This window comes from Anastrepha obliqua, chromosome 6, assembly GCF_027943255.1.
Source record: "Anastrepha obliqua isolate idAnaObli1 chromosome 6, idAnaObli1_1.0, whole genome shotgun sequence".
Classification (NCBI taxonomy): domain Eukaryota; kingdom Metazoa; phylum Arthropoda; class Insecta; order Diptera; family Tephritidae; genus Anastrepha; species Anastrepha obliqua.
Window position 1 is genome coordinate 31,636,857 of NC_072897.1, and position 10,709 is coordinate 31,647,565.

The following is a 10,709-nucleotide window of genomic DNA, read 5'->3' on the forward strand; positions in this document are numbered from 1 at the left end:
TGAATTAATTACTCTGGGCGACCGAATCGGAACTTAAGTTGCTCTATGATATTGGCCACGTTGTTCGGGCTTCACCCTTTAAGCACTTCTGCAGGCGTAAGTTGTTTTCAAAGCAACTGTACCCATAGACAGCGGTTGACTCAGTGTAGGCAGTAATAAATATCGGCCAGTCCTCCGGTTTCCCACTAAACTCCGGCAAATCTTGCAATTTCCTTGGCTGGGTTGAAAACTGTAAGGGTACGGAGCCCACATTAGCGGAAATTGGCACCGTTGACGGAAGACTGCTAACAAATGTGTCGCACGGAGGCAAAGTCGAGCTGCTGTACGTCCCATTTCTTGAAGATGTGTAAATAAGCGGTGAGGAACAAGTGGCGGTGTACATCTGATAACGTGTAGCGTTCTGAGGTGGCAGCGACGGCTGCACCGTATGCACGCAGGTAGCAGCACGCGTTATTAACGGCGATTGCGGCTGAAGCAACTGGATCTGTGTCATTGGCAGGCTTGATGACGGCAAGGCAGATCCGTTGGCGGAACTGTCGCTGGATGCACTGGCTATGCTTTGCGCATCAGCGCGATGGGCTTCGTTCGTTAACTCGTGTTGCCTTATTTTTTCTTGGGCAACTTTCAGGCTGCGTTCAAGCGCGGCGATGCGTTTTTGCATAGCCTGAAACATCACTTCTTGGCGGGCGGCAGATGAAGCACGAGTGCTGACTCCCTCGGCCACGGCAGCACTTGGCAAATCCACCACACCGACGGCAGTGCCAGCATCCGACACCCTTTGCTGGTCGGCTACTGAGGCAGGTGTAGTGGCCTTTGAATCTGGTATCGCCATGGTTTAATTAGGTCCTGGCTGGCGAACAAATGTATTTTCGAACGGCTGCGAAATAAAGTTTTGTAAAAAATCGAGGGTATAAAATCTATGTGCTTGCGAACTTAACTTTCGTTTACTTCGCAGTGTATCCATTCCCTCCGCTGGCTAATGACTGATTTTTGAAATTGAACCAGTCATTAACGCAGCGGCAAATTCGGCGAAGGGCACACTGTGGTATTCATATACAAAATTAGCGCTAATTCTATATATGCGCGTTTGTACATATGTACACGAACAAAAAACAACGAAATAGGAAATCTGCATTGACTGTTACCTATTGTGCGGCCATACTCGTGTGTACAAACACGCATGCATAGAATTGGCGGGAATCAAATACATAAGGTATACAACAAATAATTTTACAAATAATCAGGGGTTCCCAACAGCTGGTGATAGTAATCACCATTATTGCTTTATCTTTGTGTACAAAAAATTGAGAGCATCTAGAGCTGACAGAAATGCGGATGGCCCTGACTAATCGGGAGGCAGTTAACACATGAAACCTCTTGCTACCACGACGCCACGGGGCAGACGAGGGCTTAGAAATTCTATCAAAGTGGAAGCGCAAGAACTGCTCGCGACAGCGTGCTCCCACGCCAAATGAATTAACACATGAATGAAAACAACAACGGCAGCGCAATCTGCACCAAAAATGCTATTGCAAACTGCTAAAACAGCAGTAACGCTTTCACCGACATTGTGCCAAGCTTAGGAAAATATTTGTAAGCTAGCTATAATTAGCTCTTGAAACATAGTGCCAATATAATTAATTTAACACAAGGGCTGAGAGTCAGGGCCTACCAATGAAAACTCGTTTTTTTTTTGTTCAAAATTAGCTTTATTCATCAATGTAATTTCCACCAAGAATAACTCAATCATTCCAGCGCCGCTCTATCATTTCAATACCTCTTCATTGGAGCGTAATTTCTCACCGGCGAACATTTTTTTAGGTTTGCAAAAAAGCTGATTGTTTTGATTGAATTGTGACACGGTGCGTTGTCTTGATGAAGCAATTTTTTTCTTTGCCATAGGGCATATAGCAAATGCGGCACCCACTTTGAACAGAGCTTTCTCATAGTCAAATGTTCATGCAATGAAAAAGCCTATACGTAATTTTAAAATCTTTAGGATGTCAGCTAACTCACGCAATTTCACTTTTCAGTCACTCAAAACGATGTTGTGGATTTTTTTATGTGTTCTGGTGTTACCGCCACATTTGGATGCCCCCTGTCTTGTGCATCATCGTTGTCTCCATGACCACGTTTGATGTAATCAAATCATCCATTGTTGTTTCTGTTCACTTTTCGTGCCATTGCTTCTCTTGAACGATATTTTGTTCCATACAAAGCAGTGTAAAATCAAAACACGAAATTCTTTTGTTTTGAAAATAACCAAAGTAGCGTCACTCTTAGATTGATAGTAGCGTCACTCTTGGATTTTGCACAGACACTTTGCTTCTTTATGATTATATTTGTTCTGTGTTCTTATTTTGAATATTTTCTTTTGTTGCAAATATAAAAAGCAATGTTTATCAGAAGCAGAATGAGATTCTAGACGATTCACGAACATGGAGTTATGTGGGGGCAGATTGCACCCCCATCACAAGTGGGGTTGCTGTGTCATCTGATTGTATGATAGCATTGTATTGATAGTGTGGGAACACAGCTAAGCCTATCGGTGTGGCCACATTGTTTTCATTATTAATTATTCACTATTCAATTTAACGTCGTTGTTAAACCTCACTTACTTAATATTATTTGAGAAGTTTCTTGCAACAAGCTAAAAAAAAGAGAGTTCCTTAAGTTTTAAGTTTTACCTTAGCATTCTACTGTATTTGAATAAATAATGTTAGTTAGGATAGGTTTATAACTATATGTATATGAAATTTCACTCCCCTACATAATTGATGACCTCTGAAATTTACCAACAGGTATCATGGAAACAGGGCAAACAGACATCGAAAAAATAGTATCCCTTAATCGTCCGATCTATGTGGCTGGATCGGCTTCCATTGCAGATTCAGTTAGCACTTTTACTTTTGGGGCTAAGACCTGCTATAAGGAAGACCTTAAAACTTTACCCGCGGAGTACCTCTACGGAACAACCCTCCGAGTTCCAGGTGTGTTCTTTCCAGACGAAGACCCACCAGTGGACTCCCATCTTTTCCTCGAAGATTTCCGCGCACATATAAGAATTATCATGCCAGCTCCTACAACGTACCACGGTCGACAGAAAACGTTTAATTTCAAAGAGTTGTCTGCATGCACGCACGTATTTTTGAGAGTATATGCAAACAAACGACCTCTTGGGCAATCGTTCTCAGGTCTGCACAAAATAATAAAGAGATTGAATGAACGGGTCTTTTCCATAGAAGTGAATGTCAAAGAAATAAGCGTAAACATCGAACGACTCAAATCAGCCCATCTAGCCCGTTACGAAGTTCTGACTCTACATCCCACAGACACGTTCTCACCAGACCAGGGAATTCGCAGGCTTAGTCATGAGCATTAAACTCGTCCTTATGGGTCCCCACCTAAGGCCCTAAATTGGGGGAGTTGTGTGGGAACACAGCTAAAAGTATCGTTCGAGAACACAACTAAGCCTATCGCTGTGCCACACTGTTTTAATTATTCAGTATTCACTACTCACTACTCAATTTAACATGGTTGTTCATTCTCTCTTACTTAAGTTGAGCACTTGGCAATTCCCGGCAATCTAGATCAAAGATAGTGCCTTTGCCTGTATTTAATGATTAATAGGGATGAAAAATCAATTCCTCATTTAGTTATAATAAAAACAAAGGATTGTGACTGTATAGACCTTCTATTCTCTAGAGGCTTTAAGTTGACTAAAATCGAACGGGAGTTATAGAAAGGGATAGGATTTAAAAATGTTAACGACCTGAAAGCATATTTAAGGAACATCTCCTATTCACGTTCAACTAGCTTAGTTGCAAATTGATGGCAAGGCCTCCAGGTAAATGTTGCATACTTTATTCTAGAGCGAAAAAAACAAAATAATTTGAAAGTGTAAGGGTTCAAGATCTGGTTTCGTGTTTTTCGATCAGGAGACAGCCAGGTGGCTTGGTGAATCTTCTTATGCTGGTCGAAAAACACGAAACCAGATCGATCATGTTGTGATAGATGGAAGACACGCTTCTAGTGTATTAGATGTACGTACGATCCGAGGACCCAACATCGACTCGGATCATTACCTTGTTGCAGCCAAACTGCGCACACGCCTCTGTGCAGCAAAAAACGTGCATCTACCTACGCAAAGAATGTTCGACATCGAAAAGCTGCAATCACAACAGACAGCCAGAAGATTCGCCACCCGACTCTCACTCCTGCTCTCAGAGAGCACTGCCCAACAAACCGGCATGCATGAGCAATGGAGCAACATTTCTCGTTCTCTACGTACCGCCGCCGAAGAAGAAATCGGATTCCGGCGAGCCCGAAAAAACAATTGGTACGACGAGGAATGTCATGCTGCCGCAGAAAGAAAGGATGCCGCCTATAGAGCCACGCTGCGACCGGGCGCAATGCGAGCCATGTGGGATCGCTACAGAGACCTGAAAAAGGAAGCGAGACGTATTATCCGAAAGAAGAAACGAGAGGCCGAAATACGTGAGTGCGAAGAGCTTGAGATTCTGGCCAACAGGAACAACGCCCGAAAATTCTACCAGAAAGTTCGGCGGCTTACAGAAGGTTTCAAGACCGGAGCGTTTTCCTGTAAGAACAAAGACGGCGAACTGGTGACTGACGTACAGAGCAATCTTAAATTATGGAGGGAACACTTCTCGAACCTATTAAACAGTGACAGCTGCGCATGTCACCTAGAATGTGAAGATCCCCCTGGTAAGGTGCATGCATCAGCTCCTATGCAAAATATGGTCGGATGAAAGCATGCCTGCCGATTGGAATTTAAGTGTGCTCTGCCCAATCCATAAGAAGGGCGATCCTGCAATTTGTGCCAATTACCGCGGTATTAGTCTTCTAAATATCGCCTATAAGGTTCTAGCGAGCGTATTGTGTGAAAGACTGAAGCCCACCGTCAACCAACTGATTGGACCTTATCAGTGTGGCTTCAGACCTGGAAAGTCCACCATCGACCAAATATTCTCAATACGCCAAATCTTGGAAAAGACCCATGAAAGGAGAATCGACACACACCATCTTTTCGTCGACTTCAAAGCTGCATTCGACAGTACGGAAAGGAGTTACCTGTATGCCGCGATGTCTGAATTTGGTATCCCCGCAAAACTAATACGGCTATGTAAGATGACGTTGCTCAACACCAGCAGCGCCGTCAGAATTGGGAAGGACCTCTCCGAGCCGTTTGATACCAAACGAAGTTTCAGACAGGGTGACTCGCTGTCGTGTGACTTCTTTGACCTGATGTTGGAGAGCATTGTACGAGCCGCAGAACTTAATCGCTCAGGCACAATATTTTATAAGAGCGTACAATTGTTGGCGTATGCCGATGATATTGACATCATTGGCCTTAACAACCGCGCTGTTAGTTCTGCCTTCTCCAAACTGGATAAAGAGGCAAAGCGAATAGGTCTGGTGGTGAACTAGGACAAAACGAAGTACCTCCTGTCTTCAAACAAACAGTCGGCGCACTCGCGTATCGGCGCCCACGTCACTGTAGACAGTTATAAAAGACTTCGTTTATTTAGGAACCAGCATTAACACCGATAACAATGTCAGCCTAGAAATCCAACGTGGAGTGTGTCTTGCCAACAAGTGCTACTTTGGACTAGGTAGCCAACTGAGCAGTAAAGTCCTCTCTCGACGAACAAAACTAAAAATCTACAAGACTCTCATCATGCCCGTCCTAACGTATGGCGCAGAAGCGTGGACGATGACAACATCCGATGAAGCGACGCTGTGAGTGTTCGAGAGAAAGATTCTGCGTAAGATTTTTGGACCTTTGCACGTTGGCAATGGCGAATATCGCAGACGATGGAATGATGAGCTGTATGAGCTTTACGACGACATAGACATAGCGCAGCGAATAAAGATCCAGCGGCTACGTTGGCTGGGTCATATCGTCCGAATGGATACAAACGTTCCGGCTTTGAAAGTATTCGATGCGGTGCTGGTGGTAGCAGAGGAAGAGGGCGGCCTCCTCTGCGTTGGAAAGATCAGGTGGAGAAGGACTTGGCTTCACTTGGTGTGTCCAACTGGCGCCGGTTAGCACGAGAAAGAAACGACTGGCGCGCTTTGTTAAACTCGACCAAAATCGCGTAAGCGGTTATAGCGCCAATTAAGAAGAAGAAGAAGGGTTCAAGAACTTAAAGCTATGAAACCCAAGATGGAGTAAAAAGTGGGTACAGCAAATTTAATGTGACTATTGAATGAAAAATGACAGTCAAAGATTACACAAAAATCTTTGAATTCACGAGCAGATAGAAGTAACGTATTAGCAATACTATAAGATGATTGGAAAACATTTTTAGTTTTTGCGGAAATAACATGATATTAAGAGAGGTGCAAGAGTTATACATAGACATAGACACATCCTCAGTTTTTCTAAACGCAGTGAAAAATCTTAAGCCTTTTTAAGATTAGTTATTTTGGGGGGAATGCGCGAACACAACAATTGCCTGAAATATACGCAGCGAGCGCGTTCGTTGTAAATTTACAAGTGACTTCTTTATTTTCTACTTCGTGTTTATATAGGATTTCTTAGCCTAAACTTAACTAACGGACCATATAATTAATGTTATGTTATGTTATCTATGTACTTATACATATATACATAGTGTTATTATGGCAGAATATACTTTGAACTTTGTGTGAATGTCGCAGATGGGTTTCTAATGCGTTTTATCCATCTTAATATGTAAGCGACAATACGAAGCAGTTTTTGATGAGAAGATACTCTTTTGGTGAGTTCCATAATTGGATGCGATTCATTTGCTTGAACAACTAAAACTGTTGCATTCCGTTTCTTCTCTAATGCTTCGTCTCCTGGAGAGAGCTGGAAGTGGGTGTTTTTTGGCCATAACGCAGGGTCTTCTAGGAGGAACTGTGGACCACTAAACCAGATAGAATTATTCAATTCGTCCACGTTACAACCCCGAAACACTTGATCCGCGGGATTTTGCTGAGTTGGCACATGTCGCCAAGTAGCTTTATCCGTCAACTCTTGGATTTCGGGCACTCTGTTTGCAACAAAGGTCTGTAGTACAGATGGATGCGTTTTGATCCAATGCAAAACAATTTCGGAGTCTGTCCAGAAGTTTATTTTTCCAATTGGCCGACTCAACATTGGCGCTATTCGTGACCATAATTTGGCCAGCAAGTGGGCTGCCGAGAGCTCTAGACGCAGAAGAGATTTAGTCTTCAGCGGAGCCACTCTAGACTTTGCAGTAAGCAGCGTCCATTTCGTTCCACCAGCCGAATGGCTACGTATGTATATGCAGCAGCCATACGCTCGTATTGAGGCGTCGGCAAAGCCATGAATTTGGAAGCTTGCACTCGACTCGGTATGTACAAACCGAGGAATGCTTATTGATGGTAGCTGCAGTAGATTGCCTTTGAAATTTTCCCAGCTGGTGTCGAGGTGCAATGGAATCGACTCATCCCAATCTAGTTTTTGCAGCCAAAGCTCTTGCAATAAGATTTTTGCTTTGGTAACTAGTGGGGCAAGTAAACCAAGAGGATCGAAAAGACGAGCCGAAACTGATAATATGTTTCGCTTAGTGGCTCGTAAACTGGTAAAGTTGTCATTTAAGACAAACCGAAACAAATCTTCCTTCGGCAACCAATGGATTCCAAGTGTTTTTGTGGAGTCTGTGTGATTGAAGTTTAAGGCCTTCTCAGAACTCTCACAATCGAAAAATGATGGGTGACTTGAAAACCACTTAGATAAATTGAATCCTGCCGAGTTTAATATTTTAACTACCTCACTTCTAATAAGATCTAGAGATTCGAAATTATCGGATCCTGTAAGCAGGTCGTCTACATAAAAATTTCTTTTTATTGCCTTTGAGCCGAGTGGATACATATGTGTATTGGCATCGCTGAGCATTTGTAAACACCGTGTAGCGAGAAATGGAGCAGGCGCAGTGCCGTATGTTACGGTGTTAAGTCGAAAGATTTGAAGTGGCTCAGAGGGATGCTGTCTCCACACTACAAGCTGAAAGTTTTTGTCTTCTTCGTGCATGAGAATTTGGCGGTACATTTTAGTAATGTCCGCCGTAAATGCATATTTATGCAAACGAAAACGAAGAAGTGTTGAATACAGCTCTTCTTGAATGGTCGGCCCAACCATCAAGATTTCATTCAACGCAATTTGAGAAGAGGTACGACTTGATGCGTTGAAAACAACACGTAATTTAGTCGTCGTACTTTCAAGCCAAAGAACGCATTGATGCGGAATGAAGTAGTGTGGCTCACTCGGGATCTTATTATTTGTTGGGCTCATGTTACCCAATTCGATGTATTCATTCATGAAGTCCAGATACATTTGACGAAGTTCTGGATCTTTCAAGGTCTTTCTCTCCAGGGCCTGAAACCGCCGAGACGCGGTTTCATAGGAACTACCGAGTAACTTACGGTCACTTTGAAAGGCAGTCTTACTTGAAGCCTTCCTGAAGGCAAAACTTTAGTAGTTTTTACGAAAAATTTTTCACACTCTATTTGTTCAGGTGTGAATTTTGTCGAACTAGAAACTGAAGGTATTTCTTCCATCGCCCAGAACCTTTGGACAATGGAATCTATATTTGCTAGATCTTGTTCAGTATGGCATAATGTGCTACTGACTGTGGGAGGAGGACGTTGGTTGGAGGCGTATTTGCCAGACACAACCCAGCCTAAAAGTGTCTTTTGCAATGTTGGGTGATTGGGGCTGGCCTTGATCTGGCCTACAGCTAAAAGCTCGAAAAATGTTTCAGCACCTAACACAAGATCTACCTTTTGAGCCTTATAAAATTCTGGGTCCGCTAAGCTAATGTTTTTAGGAATTTTCCAGCCATTAGTATTTACGTTACGATCTGAATGTCTGGCTGAAATGGATCGCATTATCCAAAACTGTGCCGAAAACTCATAATTATTGACCCGCGATTTTACAAACGTATTTAATTTCGTCCTTACTTTTTTGGTTGCATTTCCGATGCCGATAATATTTAAGGTCGTACTTTCGCGACGAATTCGTAATTTCTGCGCCAAATCCTCTGTCATGAAATTCACCTGAGATCCAGAATCCAGCAAGGCTCGTGCAGTAAGGTACTCTCCGGAGCTACCTTTTACGTTGACTACGGCTGTAGCCAACATAACCCTATCTGGCGTACTCGTCGTGTGCATGGCATGCGAGGTCGAAAGTTGTGGTGCAGTTGCAAAGGATACAGGGTACTGGTGCAGCAACGTGTGATGCGAATGGTTGCAAACACGAAACCGATCCGCTTTGCACTTTGAAACTGAGTGCCCGTTTCGCAAACAATTTATGCATAAGGGGACTGATTTAGCAAACTCAAATCGCTGCTGAGCATAGAGAGTTTTAAAAGTAGGACACGCGGGTATACTATGATCATTTGATTTACAGTGCGGACACACCGGCTGTTTTATATTTGAAGTCACTAAAGCAGCTTTTGTCCTTCCCGCATGAAGGTGGGGTTTCTGAATGCTGTGACTGCTTGGCGGCTTTAGCCTCGACGTTGAGGCTTCATCGGCAGATAAATGTTGGTAGCGTTTATTTAATGCTGCCTCACACTCACGCCATAATGGCAGCTTATCATAATCCAACTGTTCCTCCCACTTTGACCGAGTAACGGTGTCAACTTTTGACATTACTAGATGATTTATGATAGCATTTGAGATGTTTTTCTCGTCACCTAACGACAGCAACGAGTCGTAAACAGCCGACACTGTATCAATCATTGTGCGCAATGAAAGCGCAGATGGCTTTGGGATAGTTGGCAGTTCAAAACGTTTGAAAATTGTGTCGAAAAATATTAAGCATTTATTGTCATAAACTTTTTTGAGACTAGCCAACGCCTTCGAATAATTTTCGTCTGACATTTGGAAGGCCTTTACCGTTCCCAAAGCTTCACCAGACAGACAGTTAACCAAGTGATTAAATTTCTCAATGTCTGGGATTGTAGGATCGTTGTGCACCAAACTCTCGAACAGACTCATAAAATTTTTAAATTCTGAATATTCCCCTTTAAATTTAGGTAGCGACATTTTCGGTAGTCGCGAGCTGTGAGGTGCAACAAAGGATGTTTCGGCTATTGACGATTTATTTCTCGCCAGAATAGATTTTATAACGGACTTAGTTTCCACTATTAGGTCCTCTAACTCCCCACGCGCTATGTCTTCCTCGTCGATTTCTTCAATTATCGACTGACACTTCATAAGCTTATCGCTATGAGAGTTCAAAATGTCCAGTCGACACTCCAATTCAATTGGATCTAACGATATTGTTTTATCGAGGAGAGCCGTTTTTATGCGCACTATACTATTTTTCGCAACAGTTCGCTGGCGCTTTAGTGATTTCAATTCCATAATCTCCTTACTTGGAGAGAGACTTGGAACTGCTGTCTTTGGCTTGCTCATTTTGAGTTAAATTATTTAAACTCCCGAAAAATTTGCTCATTGTCCACAGAAACGAAAAAATATCTGTGAGAGTTTGTGGCTGAAAAAACGAAAACGAAAAGATGGCTGAATAGCCTGCACAAATCTCAGTCAGAAAAACGAAAAATAGCTGTTGGACAAGCTGTTGGTCAGGCCACGAAAGGATGAGCAAGCACAGTAGCACAACACTACGAAAATTGTTCAACAGATTTGCGAAAAATCAATTTTTGTTTGAATTGTTTCCTTGTAAATAA

At 42.8% G+C, this 10,709-nt stretch overlaps 1 protein-coding gene across 1 annotated transcript; it reads right to left on the reverse strand.

The window, feature by feature from the left end:
* Positions 1-1,008: 1,008 nt before the first annotated feature.
* Positions 1,009-10,437, reverse strand: LOC129250301 (uncharacterized). The gene is made up of 2 exons (XM_054889937.1): positions 9,021-10,437; positions 1,009-1,040 (listed from the first exon to the last, which is right to left on the reverse strand). The coding sequence occupies exons 1-2, from the start codon at positions 10,435-10,437 to the stop codon at positions 1,009-1,011; spliced, it is 1,449 nt and encodes a 482-aa protein (XP_054745912.1).
* Between the last annotated feature and the right edge of the window lie 272 nt (positions 10,438-10,709).